Here is a 27,249-nt window from a genome sequence, read left to right as displayed (position 1 = left end):
CAGAGAGACAGCTAGAGAAACAGAGATTGGGAGAGAGAGAGAGAGAGAGGCAAGAGGTAAAGAGGGCAGGAGAAGAGCGAGCGAGAGTGAGCGAGCTCTGTCACTGCACTTAAAAGACACTGCCACTTCCACTGCTGTAAAGGAGATTTAACGTCCCTTGGTGCCTCAGCTGTGATGTGTGTGTGTGTGTGTGTGTGTGTGTGTGTGTGTGTGTGTGTACATTTCCAAGCGAGGCAAAGGGAGATTTCAACCGCTTTATCAGGAGATTTGCCAAAAGTGAGCACTTTGTGCTTCTCCTCTGTGAGAAAAATAGACCCTTTTTAAGCTAAAGCTCTGGCGGGTGAAGTGAGCTCGCGTGTATTTAGTAAATCACCTGGACTTCTTCTGCCGTCACTCAGCGCTCAGCCTGAGGAGGAACAAATCATTTATTTCTACTCTGTTGATGAATGTCTTCAGTCAGTTCACAGGAAGAAGAGGCGCAAGTCATTTTACTAACGCACCGTTAAGCTAAAGATGCTAAAACTGCTAATATCTGGGTGGAAGTGAATGGAACTAGCATGCCAGTGTAGCCGCTAATCCAGGTAGCCACTAATCCCTGCTCTTCAATCTACATGATAGGCAGGTCAGGCTGGTCATGCTGCTTGGTCAGCTTGGTCAAGCCAGTCATGGTTAGTCATCAGCCGGTTTGGTCGTGCTGCTCATAGTGGTCAACCATGTTGAGCAAAGCTGATGCTCATGCTGGTCGACATGAATTGACCAGTTTGACCAAGCTGGTCATGGCGGCCAGTGAGTTTCGTCAAGCCGATCGTGAAGGCCAATCAGCTTGGTCATGTCGGTTAAGATAATGGTTAAGAACAGTTTGATCAAGCTGGTCCAGCTGGTCATGGAGGTCAACCAGCTTGGCCAGGCTAGGGATCATGCTGGTCAATCGAAACCAGTTTGGTGATCAAACAGCATGACCAGCTTTGACCAAGATGGTGGAACTGCTTGATGAAACTTGATCATGGTGGTCGATCAGCTTGGTTAAGCTGGTAGAATGCCTTTACCTACACTATGGACAAAAGTATTGGGACACCTGCTCATTCATTCTCGTTTCTTCTGAAATCAAGGGTATTAAAAAAGAGGTTGTCCTTCTGCTTTTGTTGGAGTAACTCTTTCTACTGTCCAGGGAATCATTGCTGTGAGGATTTGATTGCATTTAGAGACAAGAGCGTTAGTGAGTTCAGGATGTTGGATGATCACCACTCCACTTCACCATATTGGATCAACCATCCATCGTTCCTGAGAACACAGTTCCTCCACTGGTCCACAGCTCAATGCTGGGGGGCTTCATACCCCTCTAGCCCACACCTGTTCATCTGCTCCTGAGAGTCCTATTCTATTGGCAGCACTTCTCTACAAACAGACAAGCTGTATCTGTGTGCATTTGCACATCTGTATCAGCAATGGGTGCAACTTAAAGTAGCTGAATGCATTCATTAGAAAGGGTGTCCACAAACATTTGGACATGTAGTGTATATCGTCTAGGATACTGTAGATGACCGTGTTTTTTTTTTCCGCTGAGCTAAAACCCAGAATTTTCTGCTTGTAGTAATATGTCACTTTCTTACTCAGCCTCTATTTTGGGCCTTCCAGTGTCCGCAGCCGGCTGTGCGGAGGCCTTCCAGCAAAGCTGTGGTTTCCAGAACTGGGAATCGCCTTCAGACGAAGGCTTCACTGGTTTACATTTGAACGAGTCGTGGCACGACCGTGGGCACTGTAGCCTAATGTCTGCTGCTCATTTTACACTCAGGGTCCGTCCTATCATCCTCACACACTCTCTCACTCACTCTCTCAGGCCTCGCTGAAGTTACCATAGCTACTGCAGTTTCTGCACACACCAACAGTCTGCAGGGCCTCGTCTGTCTGTCTGTCTGTCTGTCTGTCGGTCTGTCTGCCTTTTTTTCCTCCTCACACTCTGGAGCTCCCTTTTTTAAAACTTTGCATCGAGTCAGACCATGGAATACTCCAGCCACGTCCAACCTGGTCCACATCTGCTGCATCCGCAGTAAACTTCCAGCATTTCTCAGTACCAGTCTGGAGAACCCTGCTCTCACACTCACCTCTGGGATGGTTTGATAATTAGCTAATGAGGTGTGTTTGACCAGGGAACTGTCCACCCCAAAGTCCACCCCAGGACTACAACTGGAGAACCTTGAGATAGTCTCTTAATATGTTACTGAATAGTAGCTTTAATAAGGAATTAAATACCTCCTCTAATTGTCCACTTTATTAGAAACAGCTGTCCTGTTCTTCAACAAACACCAACTGTATTTCATTCACTGGCCACTTTATTAGAAACATGATCATATACAACTACAAACTGGCCACTTTATTAGAAACACATACCTTGTACTTCAAAAAAAACCCTACCTTGTACTTTAACTCACCGGCCACTTTATTGGAAACACCTACCTTGTACTTTCACTCACTGGCCACTTTATTAGAAACACCTACCTTGTACTTGCACTACCTGCCACTATTAGAAACCTTACTAACTTGTACCTCCATTCACTGGACACTTTATTGGAAACACCTGCCCTGTACTTGCACTACCTGCCACTTTATAAGAGACCCATACCTTGTACTTCCATTGACTGGCCACTTTATTGGAAACATGATCTTATCCTTCTCCAAACTGGCCACTTTATTAATAACCCATACCTTGTACTTTCATTCACTGGCCACTTTATTGGGAACATGATCTTATCCTTCTATAAACTGGCCACTTTATTAGAAACACCCTACCTAGTACTTTCATTCACTGGCCACTTTATTAGAAACAGCTCCCCTGTACTTTCTCAACCCCCTGCCTTGTACTTCCATTCACTTGCCACTTTATTAAACACACCTACCTTGTATTTGCACTTAGTGGCCACTTTATTAGAAACCCATACCTTGTACTTCCACTCTCTAGCCACTTTATTAGAAACACCTACCCTATACTTGCACTGCCTGCCTCTTTATTAGAAACACCCTACCTAGTACTTCCACTCACTGAAGGTGGGGCCGTAAGGTTGTGGTTTCTAATAAAGTGGCCGGCAAGTGTACTTGCTTGGTCATGCTTGGAGATGACGCAGGTCTCTGGGAAGGCACTGCACTGGCGAAGCGTTAGTTGTAGATACCAGAGTTACCAGATATCGCTCCACCTGCTGATTAACGAGTATTTACCTCTATCCTTGATGGCGAATACTTCTGCATTCTCGTCTCACACTCTCTATTTCTGGAGTCGTCTGCTAGACTCTCCCTCACACTGCGCGTAACTGACTGGGGCTTTCAAACCTCACACAGCCCTTTTTCTTCAATCCACCAGGCACGTCTTTTGTCTGCGCGGCGACCTATTAAATGTGTGTCGTCTGCTTCTGCAGACGAATGGTTTGTTTTATGTGCAGCCCTCTAATGACACACACACACACACACAGGCTCTATAAAAGTACCGTTGTGTTTGTGGAGCGGTTCTGATAGTAATAGTGGGTGATCTCTTTCCCTGAACCTTTAGATGAGCTGCTATTTTTGTTTTCTTCATCTGTTCAAATGCAATCAGCTGTTTCTGCAACTGTGACCACTTGCAGGTTCTGGCAGTGGATTTGTAGATAACCAGCCAAAACATTATGACCCCTTGAATAATTTGGATTATTCTGGAACAGCGGCGCATGTTCAGGTGTAGGTAACCTCCTCATGTTGATGCTGGATGTGGGAGAAATGGGAGAAATGTGGAGAAAATCATTATGATGGCCAGACAACTGAAATCGTTCAGAGAACCTTTGAAAATAACAAGGCTAGCGGCGGGCTCCTAGTCAGCTATGGTGTGTCCAGAGAGGGAACCAGCTATAGAGCCTTATTATAGTGAGTAGGTCTTCCCTGGGCCAGCAAGGCATGGACTCCACAAGACCGCTGAAGGTGTTCTGTGGTATCTGGAACCAAGATGCTAGCAGTAGATCCTTTAGTCCGGTCAGTGAGTCCAGTACACCAGCTGTCTTTCCTTGAATCACTTTTGGTAGGTACTGACCATGCCATTCCAGGAAAACCCCCACAAGACCTGGCTGATGTTTTGGAGATGCTCTGACCCAGTCGTCTAGCCGGCACTAAACGATCGTTGTCAAAGTGGCTCCGAGGCCCATTTTCTTGCTTCCAACACATCACCTTCAAGAACTGACTCTTCGCTTGCTGCCTAATATATCCCACACTGTCTAGGCAATGCTCTGTTAAAACCCCTGGCCAGCAAGTCCAGACTTCTGTTGCAAACCTCCTACAACTTAAGAATAGCTCAGCCAGTTTGCGTTGTTGGTCGTGTAGTTACTGAATAATACACTGTAGAAGGTAAGAAGTCTGGGATTTTACAGTTCAAAAGCTCTGAAAAGCTAAGAAGCTGAGCGCTCTGCTGTTACCTTGGACGGCCTGGAGCTTATGCGTCTGTATGATGATGCAGAGCTGGAGGACCAGCTGGGGGGCGCTCTCCAGGAACGTGGCAAGCAGATGGAGCATGCTGACATCGGCGTACTCATAGACCATCCTCCAGTAGAACCTCCAGCGGTCATTTTCTCCACTCTGCCTGCTCCGGATGCCCAGGTAGATGGTGTGGAAGTACCTGAGGAGCACACACACATACAGAGGAAGCTTTTTACATAGTGCATATTGTCACGTTATCATTAATGTGATTGACAACAAAAAACATAGCGCATCCAACAAGAACAAAAGCCTTATTTATACAGCACTGAAAACATGGTAGCTCAGAGACGGCACTGATGGATTCTAAATGCTGACCTAGCATTAAAATGAAACCAGTTAATTTACATCCCACTAGCCTGAATGACCACTAGGGGGCCTGTGGGGAGAGGCTAGAAAGCAGTCCAGACTGAAACACTCTTTCTAACTTTAGTGTGAATGGGCAGGGCTTAATAGGCGGAGCTAAATAAGACAATATAAGTATTTGTTGGGGTTTTCATGATATCTTATAAACAGTTCATTCAGAATTGGCTGTATTTGGATCATAGGTAATAGGAAACAAAATAGAGACAATAAAAAATGTATATATGATGTGGCTATGATGTGTTCCAATCATATGGAGGACATAAAAAACATTAATTTACAATAGTTTCTCAGTTAATAATGTCTTAAGGCATTTTTAATGAACACGATTGGTCGCTGACCCTAGATGCAGTCAATTAATCAATGCAGTTTGATATCTGATGTGTGCTTCTTTAGTTGACGTGATCTAACTACCTTGCCTGGTGGCGTTGCATTGGCAGCAGTTTCAAAAAAAGAGGCGGTAGCTGGGTGTGGATGTGTCGGGAGGGAGCACTAATAAGTGGGATGTTGGGTTGGGTCATGTAAAATTGGGTAAATAAAAAAGGAAAAATTATTACAGCTAGATTATTTGTATTATTATTATTATTATTATTATTTAAAATATATTTTAGCAGCTGGGGACTGCAGGAGAAATGCTATGCAATCAAACTAAATAGTTGATTTGTTTGGAATTAAATTTTGGCACAATGTTTTTAAATATATATTTTTAGTAAATGTTTTTCATATGAATTTTTTTGTACTTATTTGAAGAGAAGATGTGAACACGGTATTAACCAAAGGCTCCACCCTACTCTCTTAGAATCGAAATTGGTACCAAGATCCATAGAATTTTAGTGGTATTGGTGACAACTATCAAATGTTTGGTATCATGACATCCCAATTCTGAGCTATACTGTATAGAACATCCTCATTTACTAAGATATCGTGAATGCAGTGGTCTACTATTTTCTGGAGTAAAGCCGTCTCCAGCTGCAGTTAAATAACTAACCTTTTTTTTTTTTTCCAGTGGCCCGTCCTATCCCCTCAGGCACACGCAGCGCTTAATTTGCTTTTGTAAAAGTGGAACATTTTTCTCGACGGAAGCTGCTAGCTATTTCCAATTATCTACGTTTATATCAGCCATTTTAATCCTCCTTCCCAAAAACCCAAATGGCTCTCAATATTTAATAGCGCACCTTTTGCTCCCGGAGAGCCGAATGGGATCACGATGAGGCCGCACACTACCGCCCAACCTTCCACCTGACAGGTGCGGTCAGAAACCCCGCATTGGCGGAGGGCCAATCAGCAGTCTCGGAAGTGTTCCTCCACAACGTTTGAGAGGCGTTTTTGGGAAGCAGCACTTTTCTTAAACTCGTGAACTCCAGTAACAGCCCAAAGGCTCGCGCTGTGGAGCAATTAAGGCCTTTCTTTGAAATTGTACTTTTTTTGGACATCCTCGCTAAACCGCAAAGGCAAACAAACAAACTGCGGCGGCGGCTGCTTCCGAGCCGGCGGAAAGTTTCAAAGGGTCTTGTGGAACAATTCCGTGTGTACTGCTATGGCAACGGGCGCTTGGCTGTGTGTGTGTGTGTGTAGCGTGATCTGAAAGGTTAATGAATCCAGCTTGTTCTCAGGGAAAGAAGGAGCTTGGCGGCAGAGTGTGCTGCGGATAAACACATGATTTAGCCCAGTGCAGGGCGCCTGAATATCAGGGAGCATATCAGCCCTATGGCTGCCTCTAAGGCAGGGAACGAGTGGCCCAAGTGGGAACGAGCAAGTTTAGTCCTCGGGTTCCATGTTGGCCCCACATGGGGATGCCCACCGGGGTCAGTGATGGGACCAGGAGGGGTTAAACATGGGTCGCATCTGGGTTGTACACTGCATACAAGGCCTAGATGAGATCCGTCACCAAGATTAAGGCGTCCATCGCACACCGAATGACCAGGGATCATCCACTACACGATGCCAACCTGTTGATGAACCGAACTGAACACGTTACCTTGGCAACGCAGATTTGCGCTGACCCCAAACCAAATAAACATGAAGACTGGCTTTCAGTGAGTTTGTGGGTGAGAAGATTTAGAGTTAGCGTGGTCCGTAAAGACGACAGAGGGAGCTGGAGCTGAGGAGCACAGCACATATTGGGGACGACCGTACGCTCAGGGCAGATGTTGGCTTCTTACACAAATTTCCGTTCCACCTTAAATTGCGCGGCTGTATTGGACATGTGCTAGCCCCAGAATCGAGCTGCTTGCATCATTTAAGGTGGAACGTAAAATTAGAATAAAGACAGGCCTAAAACGGCACTTTCCGGAGTCAATTATTTGCTATTGACAGGACCCTTTCAGATCGAGTCGCTGATCAGTCATACGTTTGATACGCTCCGACTGGTCTAAAACACGATCGGAAGGCCAAAAAACGGGGTCTGCGCCCCTCACACACTACTCGATTCTCTCTCAAACTGTGGACTGAGACTGAGAATCGGGCCTACAATCGGGGTACACATTGTGCAGTGTAACCCTGGCATAGGCTGAAAATCGTTCGCTACCGATATCCCATATCCCATCGATCTGTCAAGCTCTAGCGTCCACACACTTTAGACAAATGGCGCAAGTCTATCGATGTAATGGTGTTATGTAGGACCAGTGTCTTCATTCCAATGAGATGGATCTGAGGAATGCTGGCTAAATCTTGTACTAAGCAGATTTACTGGCTACTTCCAGACCACTCACTAACAACTCATCGTTCCCTCTCAGCACAGAGCAAACCGTGTGCCATCCGTCTCTCCCTCTCTCTCCCCCTCTCTCTCTCTCTCACACACAGTCCAACACCTCGCACGCTCCAACTGAGTTAAGGAGCCCATGGAGTAAACACTCGATTTTGACATGCCGCTCCTGGAGGGCTTCAACTTTTATTTGATATAAAAAATAGGTCAGGGTTTCAGAAGCATGAACATCCAGCTTGACACATCTAGAGCGTCGCCTTAATGCAAATGAGAGGTTTTACAGCAACAACAAACGTGTGACGAGATGTGCTTGTGACACCCAGGGTTCCCTCCGCTGAGCTCGAGCCGACGTTAGGTTTAGGCTTTAGAGCTTGGAGTCAGTTGAATATTTCATTTTGTCCTGTTCTCCGCGAGTCTGTTTGGTTCGGGACACATTCGCACTGGAACGCGGAACCGGAAATGGCTCAAGGACGTTCCGTAAACGGGTCGTAGTGTGTAGTTTAAAGAGTGGTAAAGGTTCTAAAGTACTCGTATTTATGTTCGAGGCAGACATACTAAAGGGCTCACTGCTCTTCCTGGCGCTGACAGACACTAAATGGACAAAAGTATTGGGACACCTGCTCACTGGGACACTTTTTTCCAAGATCAAGGGTATTAAATTCTACTGTCCAGTAAAAAAGAAGGCTTTTTACTAGATTCGGAAACATTGCTGTGAGGATTTGATTGCAATAAGCGACCTTGAGTGTTAGCGAGGTCAGGATGTTGAAGAATGAACAACACCTTACCTCATCATCCCCAACTTATCCCAAGAATATTGGATGGAGCACCAACCATTATTCCAGAGAACACAGTCCCACTGCTCCACAGCCCAATGCTGGGGGTCTTTATACCCCTCTAGCCCCTCGGCATTAGGCATCATGGTGCCAATGGGTTCATGTTTATCTGCTACACAATGCGTGGACTTGGGGTGGGTGGGGGTTTGGGGCAAGAGTAACGGTAAGAGTACTGCTAAAGGGGTCCTTTAACGGTAAAGGTGCAGTATGCAGAGGGAAGTATGTGTGTGTGTGAGTGTGTGAGTGTGTGTAAAATGGCTCCTTGGCTGCATGCCTATCGGGGTCATAGGGGTAAACTGTGGTGCTCGGCAGCCCTGGAGGATGGCCCAGGGACAGGTCACTTTTTTGGCAGACTTGCAGTAGTAGGACCAGATGCCTACAGGTACAGGCACAGCACTGCGCTTTCCGCTTTCCAGCAGGCTACAGACACACATACACACACTCACACACATGCACCGAGAAGTCCTAACACACAGGCTCTGGCACAAAAGCTTCCTGCCTGCTGGGTCAGTGAAGCGCTATCTGACTTTTTCCCTGCCTTAGAGGCAGCAGCTCTAAGCACCCAGTACCACAAAATCCTTTAATCTGTGAATAGCAGAGGTTCTCCGTACCTCAGGTACCCCGGTACAAAATAAGAAAAGGTCCAGACCCAGACTAATGAGAACTACTTCATTTTGACGGCGTGTTTATTTTGACTGGCTAACTTGTTTAGTCTTTACGGTTTAGCTTTAGCGGCCCAGGAAACTCACAGACCAATCGCATTCGTTGTAAATATCAAACGTGGGGCTACTCAGCCAATCAGATCTGTGCAAAGGGTAGTACACACCAACCCCTTCACATTAAACCCGCAGGATCTCCCATTCTAAATCCATAGGCACAGCCATAGCTCTTTAGAATCAGCCATTCTTTCACTAATGTGCAGGGCCAGCCCAAGCCTTTATGGGCCCTAAGCAGAGTTTCATTTTGGGCCCCCCAAACCACCACCTCTGCACCACACTCTTCATCATTTCATAGGAAGAGAGATATTGTGTAATACTTTGAAGCGCCTGGCCTTTATCGACCACCCAAGCGGCACGTATTTGTATTTGCCCAACAGTGGCAGCAGCCAACAGCAGGAATTGATTAACCTAGTATTGATGTGCCAAACTTTTACCTGTGTAATACCATTTCATTTTATTTTTCAATGTTATTTGTAAAATATATATATATAATTTTTTTTTTTCATGATATTTTGGTGCTCTTGGGGGCCCCCTAAGCATCCACATAATTCGAGTATGCCTTGGGCCAGCTCTGCTAATGTGTGTAAAGGTAGACTGCACCTGAATCCAACGATTAAGAGGTGTGTCCCAATACTTTTGTGCATATAGTGTATATTTATAAATGTGTAAATCACCTATGAGGTATGTAAACTCGACTGGATGACAGAGATTGTAATATGTTTCATATGTAGAGCAGCGGCCAAACTAATGCTAACATGCTAATATGCTAAAACACACCCTGATTAAACACACAGCTGATTAAAGACAGCTGTATATTTTGATTAGCAGCAAGTGATATTTCCCAAGGCACACAATTACCTCTCTCCGTACCCTTCCGTGGTGCGATTAGGCCCAGCTACGCGACGTATCGGGTGTAGCGCATTAATGTTTACCACAGATTCAGGCTGAAGTTCTGGTATCTTTGTTAATAGACTTACTTCCCTAGTTTGCTATAAGCATGTAGCAATAGTCATATTTTGACTCTTTTGACAGGGAGTTCAGATAATCCACTGATATTCGGGGGAGGAAAACACCAGGACAAAGGAAAACACCAGGTTTGGAACACTTTTCTTTACCACAGCGCCATTTTTTGAAGAACTGCCGATTTTCCTAATATGGACACAATGCCCAACTACACAACGACACATAGGTCTGTTAGTCACAAACAAGCACAGTAAAATTAACACATGAACAAAATAAAAGAAAGTTCACTCACAAAAACTCATATTACAACCTCCTCCCCCCACTTTCCCATCTGAAAACGGGATTAGCCAGATGCTAACGTGCTTCCCTATCAGGTGACAGGATTAGCTGTGGAGCTGACGGAGCATGGAGGGCTGTGGAACAGATGTGCAGCACGCAGTGGCATGGAGAGCAATGCATCTACATGCATTAATGCAGAATCCATGCAAGCAGCGGAGCATCAAACACACACGTGCTGTAACTCGGGCAGGCTCATTAGTGTGTTTCATGCTTTAATGGATGTCTAAAGGGACCAGTGACATGTAGCTGATCACATGGAGGCAAGGGAAAAGAAAACCACTGGGGTGAACAGGCAAGACACACACACACACACACACACACACACACACTTGGACTAGCTGGCACGTGCATATTGTTTCTAGAAATCAGCTCTCGGGATTTAAAGCATAGAAACAACATGTCTGTCTGTGCTCTTGTGGGTCTCGGAACAGAGGAGGCATTCATATATATGTATATATATATATAATATTATATATAATAATTCATTTAATTATAATACATTTTAAATATTAATATATAAAGGAGCCAGGGCCTTTGCAGGCCATTATATATATATATATATATATATGAGACGCCTGACGCCCTGACACTGGCCTAAAAAGCCAAGAATCGACAAGCCCCTCCGTACTTGATGTCGAAGGTCAAAATCAGATCTGCACCAAGAGCCCTTCCAGCTTCAAGTACGGCTCGGCTCGACCCGCCATCCTTTAAGATCCACGGAAGACGAGCGTCCAGGCTTTTTTCTGTCCTGGCACCGAAGTGGTGGAACGAGCTTCCCCTGGGTGTCCGAACGGCAGAGTCGCTTACTGTCTTCTACTACTCAGGCAGAGTGTAGTGTACACAGAGTGTTACACAGAGTATTGTGGTCTCCGTAATGGACTTTTGTATTTAGTAGTATCTAAGCTTAGAGCTATCTTCTGGATTCTAGCCGATACAAACTAGCTAAGGGTCTTTTCTGAGTGGAGAAGAGAGCGTCTGCTAAATGCCTTGAATGTAAATGTCATGGGCTAAGGACGTCATGAAAGGTAATGAAAACAGGGTACTGAGTGAAGGCTGGAAGTGTGTCCAATCTGGATGACCAATCTGGATGACCAATCTTGATGCCAGTCCCACCACATACATTGTTGTAGTGAAAGTGTATATTGGGTGAATGGACATTGAGTGCCTCCCAATGGCATAATAGTGGTGCACCATGGGCCAATGATGCAAGAGGGGAACGACGGTTCTGGCGAGTGGTACCAAGCAATCAATGCGCCACAGTCCGTGTTTATATATGTATATGGGTCATATGCACCAAATGTGTGTGTGTGTGTGTGTGTGTGTGTAAACCTTTGGTCCAGGCTAGCCTTTAGGCCTGCTGGTTGTCTTGCAGATAGAAATCTTCCACATATCTCTGCTTCAGCTCACACTGGCCACACATCGTCCACCCCATCCTCATCATTCCCTCATTAAGCTCATATACACACTCACACGCACACAAACGAGCACACACCACTGCCACTCCAGAGAGATCACATTCTCCCTCACCTGCCAATCACATGCTGGATAACAGCCCTCCGAGAGGAGCTCAGATGCGTTCTGTGTTGTTATCACACATTGCATCATGCTTTCAGGGCTATTTTCTATTGCATCAATCACATCACACGCTGCAAAACACGCCAAACCCTCCGCTGATTCCCTGCCCTCCAAGTCAGAACTACACACGTCTCTTCATCGTGCAGTAATGAGTAGCGTAAAAGGTGCAAAGTCATGCTGGAACGTGTGTCTTTGTTGTGATTAAGCGGAGGCTGAATTTAATATGATGCAGAAATAACATTTCTGACAGGGGGAACCACCCTTAAAGAAACACTCCACACCAGCGCCGTTCGGCCCGCTCCTCGTCTGCTGCGTCTGGAGCGTCTGGAGGAAACCACTGATTTCCACAGGCCTTGTTTCTCTGTGCTTAGAAAACCTTAGTTGCACTGTATGTCCAAATGTTTGTGGACACCCCTTCTAATGAACCAATCAGCTACTTTAAGCTGCCCCATTACTGAAATGGATGTGCAAATGCACACACACACACTTCCATGTAGAGAAGTATTGCCAATAGAATAGGACTCTCTGAAGCAGATAAACATGAACCATTACATCATGCCTAATGCCTAAGGGGTGGGCTAATGGGATATAAAGCCCCCCCAGCATTGAGCTGTGGAGCAGAGGACCTGGGTTCTCTATGATGATGGTTGGTGCTCAATCCAGTACTATTCAGATGATGGTGTTGGCGGTGATAATCCAACAAACTGACCTAGGAAGCCTTCGTCCCTGGACAGTAGAGACATTTTTAACAGCCGTGATTTTGAAGGAAACAATGAATAAGCAGGTGTCCCAATACTTGTATCCTCTGTAGTGATAGAAAACCGGGGTCTGAACCCTTACTACCCCCCTGTTTCTGTACATACTAGTGGCATGTACTTCAAGCTAATGATCCTAAACACTGTTTGTAATTCCGCACACGGGTGTGCAGTGTGTGCAGTACTGCAAGTGCTTTTAATCTTGCAGAATGGGACAGCTCATTAGCAGGACGTAATGTGGACAGGACAGGGAGGATTGTGGTCCTGTGTGGACGTCTATGAAGCGCTTAACTCCCACTCTCCTGCTGAGAGAGGGAGAAGAGCCCAGGAGGAGGAATGCCCCAGTGCTGGGCGAAATATCCTCCATGGTCCCTGAATTAATTCACTCATTAATTCCTTTTATTGTCCACTTTTTCCCTGGTCAACCACCTAGCAACACCATGGCAACCACCTGGGAAACCACAGCAATTACCTAACACCCATATAGCAATCACTTAGCAACACCATAGCAATCACTTAGAAATACCATAGCAACCACCTTGCAACACCATAGCAACCACCTGGGATAGCGTACCAACCATATAGCAACCACTTAGCAACACCATACCAATTATGTAGGATACCATGGCAACTACTTAGTAACATCATAGCAAGCATCTTGCAATCACTCAGTAACACTTAATTAAACACCAAGCACCCACTTTGCAACTTAGCAACACCATAGCAACCACCTAGCAACCCCTTAGCAGCAGCACCATAGCAACCACACAGCAACAACCTAGTGACGACATAGAAGTGCGAACCATTCTGTGGCACAACCATTCATTCATTTTATTATACACTTCCCCCCTGGTCAGCCACCTAGGACAATACCATAGCAAGCACCCACCACCCACTTAGTAACCATATAGCAACCACTTAGCAACACCATACCAATCATGTAGGATACCACAGCAACCACTTAGCAACATCATAGCAAGCGTCTTGCAACCACTCAGTAACACCGAAGGAAACACCTAGCACAACCATAGCAACCACCTAGCAACCTAGCAATTTATCAACACCATATCAAACACCTAGCAACACTATAGCAACCACTTAGCAGCAGCACCATAGCAACCACCTGGGATACCATAGCAACCACACAGCAACAGCCTAGTGACGGCAAGGAGGTGGGAACCATTCTTGCGGCGCAACCATTCTGGATGCCATTCCCACCACAGACGTCACAAAACCTCTGGATGAAAGTGGCCAGTAAAGAAGGGTGGGAGAGAGTCGTACTGAAGGGATTCACGGATTCTGAGTGGAAGCAAAATTTCTGCACAACTCGGCAGTCAATCATGGTTTTATGCAACTCGATAAAGGAATATCTCGAGGACATACCATAAGAGCCCCATTCCAGTAATAATGCATGTTACTGACGTGTTGCTGCTGTACAAACTAGGCTCCTACATCGAGTACTGCGTTGCCGTGAGCAAAGCATGCTTCCACTTTCCAATTGGGAATGTAATCGGATACAAATTGTATCTGGAATGGGCTCAGTTGGACATAATATATTCCGATTGAGCTATTAGCCGAATTATGAATGGATTATCAGGCTGCATGTAAACGTGGCTACACAAACACACTGCTATTGTCCTACAACTTAGGCCTACTTGAAGCCGCCTGGCCATAACATCCTAACCACAATGTGTCCCCAGTGTCCTCTTTTTTAAAATGTAAAATAAGAGGACACTGTAAAGTAGGGTTTACAACACCACAGAGCATTACTAGCTAGCAAATATCAGCGATTAGCAGCCTAGCTGAACCTCAAGCAATGGCATTTGTTAGCTCAACATATATGGGCTCCACGAATTTGACTAGCTGCTTAGGTGCTTACAGGACAGAGAGAGAGAGAGAGAGAGAGAGAGGCTGGAAGCTGAGCCCACTGTGTGTTATGTGTGTGTGTGTGTGTGTGTGTGTGTGTGTGTGATGATGGAGGTTTTTATGGGATCGAGCGGATCGGATATCAGACAGACAGCAGGCCACTCTGACCTGAGAATGAACCTCACAGTGCGGTCACATGAGAGGGGAAGGGTCATTGTTTATTCATTACTGCCATTCAGGAGGCGTATCCAGGTTCTATAGAGACACAGTGGTAGTGTAGAGGGTGTGGCGTGTGTTTCCCTACATAGGAGAAGCAAGAATTCTTAGGTTCTTAGTTCTTAGGTTAGGTTCCCAGGTTGACCTACCTAGGCTAATTTCAGGTTCTGCCACTGAAGGGACTGTACAGTGCATGGATATCCCCTATTCCTCAGCTACTACTGTAATTTAAATGGAATACATAGCTACATAGAAAGACTTTACACTAGATGTTGGAACATTGCCATGAAGATTTGATTGCATTCAGAACCAGGATTGAGCACTCTTGTTCCACTCTTGTATTGGATGGAGCACAATCACCCAAAGGAATACAGTTCTACTGCTCCACAGCCTAATGCTGGGAGGCTTCATCTTCCTCTATCCAATGCTTCCCAAAGCAAGAGTGGGCCACCCGGGGCAGCTCAGACCTAACACATCTGGCTCTAATATTCAGAAACCCCCAAAGGCCTTCGTTAGGTGTATTACTGTTTGGTACGTTTGGACTGAGCTCCAAAGGTACTGGATGGTGCTCCATTACTCTAGGGAATACCTTTCCACTGTTTTTCAGCTCCAATGCTGGGGGGCTTTAAAAAGTAGGGGTGCCCAATCCTGGTCCTGAAGATCTACCACCCCAGACAGCTCAGACCCAACTAACCTGGCTCTAATATTCAGAAGCTTCCAAAAGCCTTTTAGGTGCTTTACATTTGCTATGGTTATATCTACTGGATACCTAAACTTAGAGCTACTGAATATCTAAGCTTAGAGGTATCTTTGAACTTTGGTCTATTTAATCTAGCTGAGGTTATTCTTGAGTAAATAGCGAAGCACTTTTGTAAGAGCTTCTGCTTAATGCTGTAAATGTAAATCTAATCTCTGCAGGCTGGTAGATCACTAGAACCAGAATTGAGCACTCTTGCCCCAAAGGTATTGGATAGAGCTCCATTACTCTAGGGAATACCTTCCCAATGCAGGGGGGCATTATACCCATCAAGTAGGGGTGCCCAATCCAGGTCCAGAAGACCTACCACCCTGAACAGCTTAGACCCAACACACCTGACTCTAATATTCAGAAACCCCCAAAGGCCTTCATTAAGTGTTTTAGAGTTATTTGGGTTGGAGCTAGTCTCTGCATGCTGATAGATCACTAGAACCAGGATTGAGCTCTCTTGTCCCAAATGTATTTGAATGGAGCTCCATCACTCCAGGGAAAACATTTCCACTGGTCCAGAACTCCAATACTGGGGGGCAATAAACCCCACTTGGTGAGGCTTGGCATTGGCTATGGTGTCCTTCACATGGCTCATGTGCAGCTGCTCCAGGGCGTATTGTTTAATCAGCAGTGCTTTTCTTGATAGATGCAATCACTGCTAAGATGGAGTGTCTGAATACTTTTGAACAGAAATCATCATCTTCTATTATGTGAAGTGTAAAGGTTAAACTGGAAACGATCACAACGTCACTGCTGTATTCATGTATACATACAGTACAGCATTACTATCAAGTCAATTCAGTGCATCAGATGCCTCGAATAAACCTGTTAAAATGCTTCTATTTTTACCCTGCACCCCCACAGTCGTGGAGCACATTGGACACCACCGTTACATAAGGAGAGCCGCTATTGAGTGACATGCATTTCCGCGGGTTATTTATTTATTTCGTTTGATGGTTAAGAGCACTTGACCCGCTAAAGTCAGCGTGCAAAGCAGTGGGTCGGGAACAAGGCTTTGCTTTTACAGCCAAGAGGGGTGCGGAGGGGCTGGGGGGTGGGGGGTGGGGGTGGTATTTGTGGAGGGTTGGGTTGGGACAGTGTGACTGACAGGCTGGCTCTTCTTCTGCTCCAGTGCAAAAGCAGCGAGGCCTGCAGGCCTCCAGAGGAAACGCTTCCGAGAGTGGATTATGGAGTTGGAGTCCCCCCGGCACCGAGCTAACGCAGCTACGGCTAGAAAGCGGAATCGCTGTCATGGAGGAAGGAAAATGGAGCTTCACTTAAGAGTGCGTCTGAGCACTCCCCCCTCCAGCTGCCAATCGATACTCTGTGTGGGACTGTGTGGTGGCCTGGCAGTGACGGACAAGTCCATTTCGAGCAGGGTTGTTAAAGATGTGAAGACCGTTGTCATACTACAGCGAGCTATTGCTAAATGCTTCTGCTAGAAGAGATATGATGCAACTAATGATTGGGGTACCATACCTAATGCCAGGTTGTGGAGCAGTGGAACTGAGCTTTTACTCTATCCAATACTGTTGGGAAGAGCTGGGGAGTTAGGGACCTCACTAATGCACAAATTCCCACAGAAGTGCTCCACAATACAGTACAAAGCCTTTCCAGGACATTAGAGACAGTTACTCTAACAAGAGCGGATAATGAAGCAAGTGTCCCAATACTTTTGTCCATACAGTGTATTTGGAATCAGTTAGATATGAGGTAGGAATACCCCCTGGCAGGGTACCTGCACAAACCTATTATTAAACAATTATGATGCGGTTTTGGGTTTTTGGGAGGTGGGAGAACCCAGAGGAGATCCACAAAGAAAAACACACCTAACTCTTCACAGCAAGGACCAAAGCAAATATCGAACCCACAACCTCAAGCACCCCTGGAGCTTTACAGCCCACACACTACCTGCTGTGCTTCGGTTTTCTTCATGGTATGTAGGTATTACAGCTAAGATCATTCTTCTATGCACTGAAGGCCTAACACACTGATTAACTACCAGCCTAATCAGAAACGGACAGTAGCGTCAAACAATCACATTTTGAGGGATCAATTTTGTGAAAAAAATCATAAAAAATCCACTTGCTAGGCCTTCTGGAAGTCCTTGGAACAAAACTTCTGCGATTTCCATTTAAATGGAAACAATACGGACCTTTATTAGCTCTCAGGAGAGCAGTTTTGACAGCCCTCTGTCAGCTGTACATGGCTGTAACCCTGAAACTTCAGAGATGGTGGACGAAGTGGGCAGTGGCCCATTTAATGAGGGCTGGCTGCATCCCAAACCGCATACTACTGCGCTACGTTGCATGTAAAGTATAGTGCACCACCATTAGAGGCGCATTCATTAGCGTAATAGTGTAGTGGTTTGGGAGGCAGGCAACTCACTGTCGCCCACCAAACCCTGGACTGACTGCAAACATGTGTACAAGCTTCAGCAATGGCGTTCAGTCAGTCCGAAATGGAAATCTGTGTATAACTGTTACATTCAAGCTCTAGCATATGCTAACATCTGCTACAGAATGTCTTTCACAACTTCAAAAAACAGCCCAAACTGTCTATATGCACCACTGTTAGCTCAGTGTTAGCGCACATGCTACCAGAATCGCATACGGGCACTTTGAGATTAAGTACCCTAACTTATACATACATAGCCTTTTTATTAGTCCCTTTTTTATTAGGGGCAGTGGTGGCTCAGCGGTTAGAGCGTCGGGATATCGATAACAGGGTTGTGGGTTCGATTCCCGGGCTCGGCAAGCTGCCACTGTTGGGCCCTTGAGGAAGGCCCTTTACCCTCTCTGCTCCCCGGGCGCTGGAGTTGGCTGCCCACCGCTCTGGGTGTGTGTGTGTGTGTGTGTGTGTGTGTGTGTGTGTGTGTGTGTGTGTGTGTGTGTGTGAGAGTGTGGCCACAGAACTTTTGGTTTGGTAGGGCTTAATAACTCAGCTGATTGGCTCTACATTTGGGGTCTTCATGCCGCAAGATCCAGAGTCTTTATATTTTCAGTACAGAAAATGGCAGAGTCGTCACACATTCGCATCAAACATCATGGAGTTAGTTTCAGTGGTTTGCTGAAGTGGATTCAAACATTATTTACATTTAAAAAATGGCCTTTAACCCCAATGGCCTTGACTTGGTTTGAGATGAGTGTGATTTATGCATGCAGATTAAACAATGCTAATAGATGAATTACTGCATCAGTACGTTAGCTAGCATTAGCTAGCTACATTAGCCTTGTAGTTGTAGTCTAACAGGTCCATCCCGGCGTGGAACAGTACAGTGCGGCCTAAGTGACCATTTGGCCCTGCAGTGAACATAAATTCCGTTAATGACACCTGGAACTAATGAAACCTTGATGCCATGATGCTTTCAGCCTTAACCTTTAACTTTGCCACCACCCTCATTCAAAGTCCCGGTGTGTGAAAAGTAATTGTGTCAGCATACCCTTGACCAAACACAAGCCTAACATGACTCCGCCCTCTCTAAGAGTCTGACCAGCCAGGAAAGCTAAAGCTAAAGGTGAAACTGGGGGAGCATCTGTCCACCCGTACCCCTCCCCACCAGCATAGCGCATAGCCAGCCATCAAAGTGGAGAGGCGAGACCCCTGGGACCACAGGCAGGGACAACCCCCAGTCGTGGCTTGTGCTTGTATCTATATATGGGCTGGTAACTCGGTTACAGATATCAGAACCTCAGACTCCTCTGTCTCAGAGTGTTTTATCATATTTCTGCTTTGTGTTTTATACTGAATCTTTGCTAAATGCTTTACTTAACACCCAAGTTTAGTATTAGACAAAAAATGTATGGACACATTCAAGCAAATATAATGTTGAACATCAATCCCAGACACCATATGTACATTCCAGGCTTCCAGCTGCCTCAACAATGAATTTTTTCTTTAACGATCATATTGTCACTGTAATTTCCCTTAAGTGAAATAAAGAGGATTGGCCCTGGATTCCACATTGGACAACACACCTAAGATTCAGTTTACAGGGAGGTAAACAAGCCAGAGCACTGGAGTGAAGCAATGAGGACACTCTTGCTGTCAACAACAACAAAAAAACATCAGGCAACGACAAAAGTTTGCCAGAGAACAGCTAGACAAAGGCCAGGACTTCTGGAAGAATGGGCTTTGGAAAGATGACTCCAGAGGTGTATTATTAGGACACAGTAACACAGGACATGTTTGGCGCAAAACAAACACAGCATTTGAGCACATAGCAGCCATCTGTGAAGCATGGTGGTGGAAGTGTCATGCTTTGAGGCTACTTTGCTACAACAAGGCCTGGCAAACTCTCAACCATTATGGAATCCACTATAAATGTTTTATTGGATCAAAGGGGGCTTGAGGAAAATGTGAGACCATCTGTTTAAAAACGGAAGCTGAAGCAGAGGTGGGCCATGCAACATGACAATGACCACAAGTATCCAGTAAATCCACCAAGGAAGATCCACTCAATAGAAGTATGTGAAGAGTTCTGGAATGGCCAGGAAATGAAGGTGGGCCATGCAACATGACAATGACCACAGATATCCAGTAAATCCACCAAGGAAGATCCACTCAATAGAAGGAAGTGAAGAGTTCTGGAATGGCCAGGAAATGGAGGTGGGCCATGCAACATGACAATGACCCAAAACAATTATGTATATCCTTAAAGGAATGATTCAAACAGGAAAAAAAGGTCAAATCATGGATCTTAATCTTATTGAGAAGCTGTGGGGTGATTTACATGCAAGAACACCCTTCATACATCACATAGCTGAAAGAATTCTGCATGGAAGAGTGGGAAAGACACTGTCAGAGACTGGGAGATGGCTTTAGGAAATGTCTAATTGAGTGGTTATTTCAGCCAAAGGAGGAAATATCGACTAATAGCACATAGGATGTCCTAACATTTGCTTCACAAGAAAATTGCATTTCTATTGATTATGTAAAAAAATATTAATATTAAAATATTAATAACTTAGTTTAGTTATATTACCTCCATCTCTTTTTAACGTTTTTTTAACTCATGGTTTTCTTAGATTTCTCCTCTTTTAAACTCTCTAAATACCAGAAAAGTGAAAGATAAGGCTGACTCTGTGGTATTACTGTGCCTGTAATAGCAAAGGTGAGAAAACCACTCAACATTAAGTTCTTCTTATCAGAAACCTCTAAAACATTCCCCTGTCAGAGAACGTCAGCTAGGATTAAATGAAGGCACCCGACTGGCAGGGGAAAATAGCAGTGTTATATAAAATAAATGGGCTGTTCAGAAAAGAGAGTCTTTTCCAACTGAACAGAAAACAGTGTAATAAATGTAGTTATTAAAACTGACACAAACATCGAGCTGGCTTAGCCTTGATCTTTGATCCTGTCTTAGAGGACGGCTAGGTAATCAATGCATGCCATTGTTTGAAGCACAATATCCATTGACCTTCGTGTTCACGTGACATGTATTGTGTATATGGCAAGCTTGAGAGTGGGACCTCAGAGCGTCTCACACTGGTGTATCGGCTCTGTCCAAATGCCAGCACAGTTACTAATGAAGCAAATCAACTTGCTAACTGGTTAGCTATTAGCTTTCATGTTTAGCCACATCTGCATTTTTGCTAAAACACAATACTGATGAAAAAAAAATAGCTGGTTAAACTGACTGACCAGCTTAGCTCTTGACCAACACAGGGTATGTTTTATGATAAGATTTAGCTGACAAACTGACCAAGCTTGACCATGCTGGTTGACCAGCATTAACACTAGACCTGCCACAATAACTTTTTTTTTTTTTTTTTGGTACGATATATTGTCCCAGAAATAATTGTGCTAAATGCTAATATTGTCCAACTTAGACCATCAAAAACCAGCTTCAGAATGCTACATAATGCTAAACAACCTCAACTAGCTTTCATTCACTATTAGCCACATTTCCATTGTAATTTTGTTGACGTCATGCTAAAAACCTCCTATAGCTTTTACTCTTTGTCAGCTACACGTTAGCATCTCATGTAAGCTGTGCTAATCAGTCTTTAGCTTCCAAATGAACTGGAGGCCTCATTCTTCATGAAACACCAGCGTTCTCGATAAAACACATCAGGCTAACCAGCCTCATCATGATTAAACACATGACCCTGTTTACTTAACGTCCACCAGTTAGTTAGCCACTATTAGCCACATCTGTGTCTGGGTCGGCAATGGGTGCAACTTAAAGTAGCTGAACGCATTCATTAAAAGGGATGTCCACAAGCCAACCCCTACTCTTCTTCTGTTATTAGCTACTTTAGCATCTTTTACGATGCTGCTCTAAGCTGCAGCTGAACCCCTGCACCGGACATGAGCCGGGATTAATAACCCAGGCCTCCATGTGGCCCTTGAGAGCCGGCAGTAGATGGGAGGCCATCCAATGCAATGACGAATGCTCCATGTCCTGCTGCCAAGAGGAACCGACTCATTCCAAATCAATTGAACCTTGTTATACAACAATTACGGCAGGGCCCTTCGCCGCACCACGGAGAGGAGGAAGGTCAATGGGCTACGGTGCCGTAAATAAAGCTTACGCTGGTTATTATTGTGTGCTAAATTCCTGACAGCACCATCTTTCTGCCGTTTACTGGTCACTGCGGCGGGAGCATGCGCTTCGAGCTGCTAGGGGAGAGGGAGCGAGAGGCCCGCAGACAGCCAGAGTGGGACAAAGAAGCGTCCCGCGTGATTGACGGCGTGGAAGTGTCTGATAAGGGACACAGGAGTGAGGTATGTTGTTTGGTACTGTTGGAGCCACGACTGATCCAGTGTAATTAAAAGAAGATGAAATTCATAATGGATTCATAATAAACATTTCGACTCCCTTCAATTTCCCCGAGCATGCAGGCCTCCCTTAATTCAATCACATTCGATTTGTCTTCCAAGAGCGCGCATTTAAAACTGTCTGCACATAATATCCCCTAATTAAGAGATTAAGAGTGATAGCGCTTCGTCACGCCGCTTAATAGAAGCTTAAATCGCAGGAAAAATTGGCTAAACGGTGGAGCGGAGAAAAAGGGAGCCGTGCCGGAGTCTCCGGGTGTCAGATGTGTCGTTAGCATAATGGATCGGTCAGCAGCTTCTGAGCCAGCCAGAGAGGCCCCGGGGGGGGAGGGGGAGGTGGTTATGTCAGCCGTCATGCAGAAGAGGTGGAGTCACAACACGCTAGGACAGCGGCTCATGGCGTTACCATGGTGACGCTCTCCTCTGAGTGGTCTCTCTGACATTCACTTCAGCCAAGGGAGGGAGAGCGAGAGAGAGAGAGAGGAAAAGAGAGGAAGGTAAGGAAAGAGAGAGGGAGAGAGAGCGAGAGAGGATGAGAGAGAGAGAGACAGAGATGGAAAAGAAAGAAAGAAAGAGAGAGGGATAGAGAGAGCAAGAGAAGAAGAAAGAGAGAGAGAAAGGGAGAGCTGGGGTGAGAGAGCCTGAGGGAAAGAGAACTGAAGAGAGAGAGAGAAAGAGAGAAAGGGGGAGCTAAAGTAAGAGAGCCTGAGGGAAAGAGAACTGGAGAGCGAGAGAGAGAGAGAGAGAGAGAGAAAGAGAGAGAAAGGGAGAGCTGGAGTGAGGGAGCCTGAGGGAAAGAGAACTGGAGAGCGAGAGAGAGAGAGAAAGAGAGAGAGAGGGAGAGAGAGAGAAAGAGCAAGAGAAATTGAGGGAAAGAGAGAGCTGGAGAAATGGGGGAGCTGGAGAGAGAGAGAGAAAGAGAGAGAGACTGAGGGAAAGAGGGAGACAGTTAAAGAGAGAGTGAAAGATACTGAAGGAAAGAGGTGGAGAGAGAGAGTAAGGTAAAGAGATAGCCGAAGTGAGAGAGAGAGTAAGGCAAAGAGAGCTGGAGAGCGAGCGAGAGAGAAAGACAGTAAGGAGAAGAAAGGGAAAGAGAGAAAGACAGAAGAAGAGCGAGAGAGGGAGAAAAAGACTGAACTGAAACAGAGAAGAGGAGGGGGGGGATCTGACAGTCCACTCTGCCCCACGGACACTGTGACTAAATGCATCCTACACACACACACACATGCAGCGCGCAGGGGTTTCTGGGTAAGCGGCCCTCTGCGACTAATGCAGCCCTCATTAGACACATGGAGAGCCGGTCCCCTCGGGCCAGAGAGTGCTGACACTGCTGAGTGACGGCCGCCTGGAATTTAGCTCCCATTTGCAGCACAATCGCCACCGTATACTAAACCATCACCAAACATTACCCCAACCCACTCAAATCCCCCTGTCACCAGGGGCCGCACACTAGGAAGGTACCCACACACTCTGAGTATTCTTAAACTATCAGTGCAGCAGTGGTATTACACACACCGCCTCGTAGCTGGCATGACGGATCATTTCACTACCTGCCTGATTTGTTGCAATGGGGAGAGAAATCCGATGCCTTGAACTCATAAAATTCCAGTCAGTCCCATTCCCGTGCAGTGATTAAAGGGTCTTTTGATCGGCACACTCTATCAAAGGATTTTTTTTACACAGTGTCTGTTCCACGTTGCTGCCCCAATTAAAAAGCAACGGCCATCTGAGAGAAGCTCAGTGCGAGTCTCGTGGAGAGCCGTCAGGGAGAGAGTGCACACATGACTGGGTTAGAAAATCACATACGGCCTGTGGAAACACTCGAGCACATCCCCGCGCAGCCTTCTCACGGCTCCGAAGCTCTGCTGCTAAGGATTCTCCTTCACAGACAACTACACTCAACAATGTCGACTAAACTCCAACAAAACCCAGCAATACAACCCAGCCGACAGCACCCACAGAACCAACAATACCAACAATAGCCAAGACTACCCACAGAATGCAACAATAGCAGCAATGTCCAGAACACCCAAATATACCCAACAATGCCAACAACATTCAGAAGTACCCACAGAACCCAACAGTGCCAACAATACCCACAAAACAACAATAATACCAGCAACACCCAACAATACCCACAAAACCAAATAATACCACCAACACCCAACAATACCCACAAAACAACAATAATACCAGCAACACCCAACAATACCCACAAAACCCAATAATACCACCAACACCCAACAATACCCACAAAACCCAACAACACCAGCAACACCCAACAATACCAGCAACACCCAACAATACCCACAAAACCCAATAATACCACCAACACCCAACAACAACACCAGCAACACCCAACAATACCCACAAAACAACAATAATACCAGCAACACCCAACAATACCCACAAAACCCAATAATACCACCTACACCCAACAACAACACCAGCAACACCCAACAATACCCACAAAACAACAATAATACCAGCAACACCCAACAATACCCACAAAACCAAATAATACCACCAACACCCAACAATACCCACAAAACAACAATAATACCAGCAACACCCAACAATACCCACAAAACCCAACAACACCAGCAACACCCAACAATACCCACAAAACAACAATACCAGCAACACCCAACAATACCAGCAACACCCAACAATACCCACAAAACAACAACAATACCAGCAACACCCAACAATACCCACAAAACCCAATAATACCACCAACACCCAACAACAACACCAGCAACACACAACAATACCCACAAAACCCAACACCCAACAATACCAAACAACACTCAACGAAGTCCACAGAACCCAACAACACAGAAACACTGCCAAACAAAACTCCCAACAACATGCCCAGAATGCCCACAAGACCCAACACCCAACAATACTCAACAATGATAACATTCACTAATACCACTGAACCCAACAATGTCCAATCACAATGTACTGGACAATGTACAATGTACTGCTGACTGATACTCTCTTGTGATGAATGACCACTCTAGACTACGTGTATTCCTGACCACATCATATTAACATGTGTATGCATATTGATTAGACAATACATAACTGAAGGGAAGGGATCATATTATCCCTATTCATTCATCATATCAATGCTCGTCTGTCATTCACTATCTCTCAGTGCTGTCTTTATCCACCAAATGCTGAATAGGCTGAATGGATGAGACATCCTCGGGAAGGCTACTCGCACAAGCAAAAATGTCCCTAGATACAAGGTCAGTACGGGTTGTGAGCTACAATGTGACTGAATGGCTGCCAATGGAAGCTTTCGGGTTCTGTTTATGTTTGTGAGTGTGTTGTGTGTGTGTTGGGGGGTGATTAAGGCGGTGGTGGGTTGGTAGTGTTGTTTAGCTCTGTAAATGCATCAGTTGGTTTCAGTCTATATTTATTATACACCGATCAGCCATAACTTTAAAACCACCTGTCTAATATTGTGTCAGCCACCCTTGTGCTGCCAAAACAGCTCTACCGCATCGAGGCGTGGACTCTACAACACCTCAGAAGGTGTTTTGTGGCATCTGGCACCAAGACGCTATAAAATTAGCACCAGATCCTTTAAGAAATCCTGGAAGATGTGAGTTGAGACCTCTATGGATGGCATCAATGAGCCTTGGGCGGCCATGACCCTGTTGCCACTTCAGTGGTTGTCCTTCCTTGGATGTTTTGGAGATGCTGCCTCAATGCTACTCACTTCTTATATCAGGGTTTTTTGACCCTTTGAACCCTTTAAACTCTGGATGTATAATTTACATCAGTTTTATAGGTCCTAAAATAGAACCCTGTTGGACTCCAAAATGTTTGGAAAGCTAAACGTCTAGTTTTCTCTGTAGGATTAATAACGGAATAACTGAACTTGGGTTTTAAGGGGTTGATGTTGGACCAGTGTGGACAATTTCATGGGATGGACATTATACGTAGTGCCAAATTCCAAAGAAATTTCCATTGAAAGTGTGATTAAGTTCTGGAACTGGTCCCCTCATGCAACCTTTTGATTCACATTGATTTCTAGTCCAAAACCAGATTTAATCTTGGTTGAAGAAAATGGCCTGAAGATTACTCCACCAATGGCAAGGCCAGATATACCATTTCTCGCTCGAATTGATCACAACTATTTAAGGCTCAGGTGATGATGACTTGCGTCCAATTATCAATAACTCCAGTAACAATGCAGGCCTGTTTTAATAAGTGCCGGAGATCAATCTTACACTGTGCCGCGGTTATGCTGTAGCAAACGAGGCACAATCACTTTTCGAAGGCGTTTCTGAGGCCGCTTTGAAAAGTTGAAAAGAGCCGAACTTCAAATGAGTTTGTGCTGAAAGACCTACACATTTAAAAGCACCGGCCGTCCGAAGGATTTATGACTCGTACTGAGATGACGGTAAAGCTCGGAGGCTCGGGCGCAGCAAAACAACTTGTAAAGGGGCTTTAAATGTATGTATGATGGTCTTTGCTCTACTGTACCCTGCTGAAATATAATTCTTGCTGGAAAGAGCCGAGCTCCCCGTCTCAGAAGAAATTGGGCCTGCCGCCGCTCTGGTGTTTTATAGCTCTGGCCAAGCTTTAAGACGACTTTCATTGGCCGCAATGCACTAAATGCCAGTACAGTACAGTTTTAACGAAGATTAGGGGGTGTTAATCTTCTTCCAGACCATGGCAAAGTAGGTACACCTCCCTATGACTACACTACAACTAGGTACAATGTGTCCAAATATTTGTGGACAGCCCTTCTAATGAATGCATTCAGCTACTTTAGGTTGCACCCATTGCACAGATGTGCAAATGTGCACACTCACACAAGGCCTGTCTAGTCCCTATTGAGAAGTATTGCCAAAATAATAGGACCCTCTGGGGAGAATAA

General features: G+C 45.4%; 1 protein-coding gene across 1 annotated transcript in view; it reads right to left on the bottom strand.

Moving 5' to 3' along the window:
- The window catches only part of xkr4 (XK related 4), an 81,134-nt gene that overhangs the window by 19,861 nt on the left and 34,024 nt on the right, over window positions 1-27,249 (bottom strand). The window contains exon 2 of the mRNA XM_072668569.1: window positions 4,428-4,627. Coding sequence (XP_072524670.1) covers window positions 4,428-4,627 — 200 coding nt within the window. The remainder of the gene's footprint in view (window positions 1-4,427; window positions 4,628-27,249) is intronic.

The sequence above is a fragment of the Salminus brasiliensis genome, chromosome 23 (genome assembly GCF_030463535.1).
Source record: "Salminus brasiliensis chromosome 23, fSalBra1.hap2, whole genome shotgun sequence".
In the NCBI taxonomy this organism is placed as follows: Eukaryota; Metazoa; Chordata; class Actinopteri; order Characiformes; family Bryconidae; genus Salminus; species Salminus brasiliensis.
This window is presented reverse-complemented; position numbering and strand designations above follow the sequence as displayed.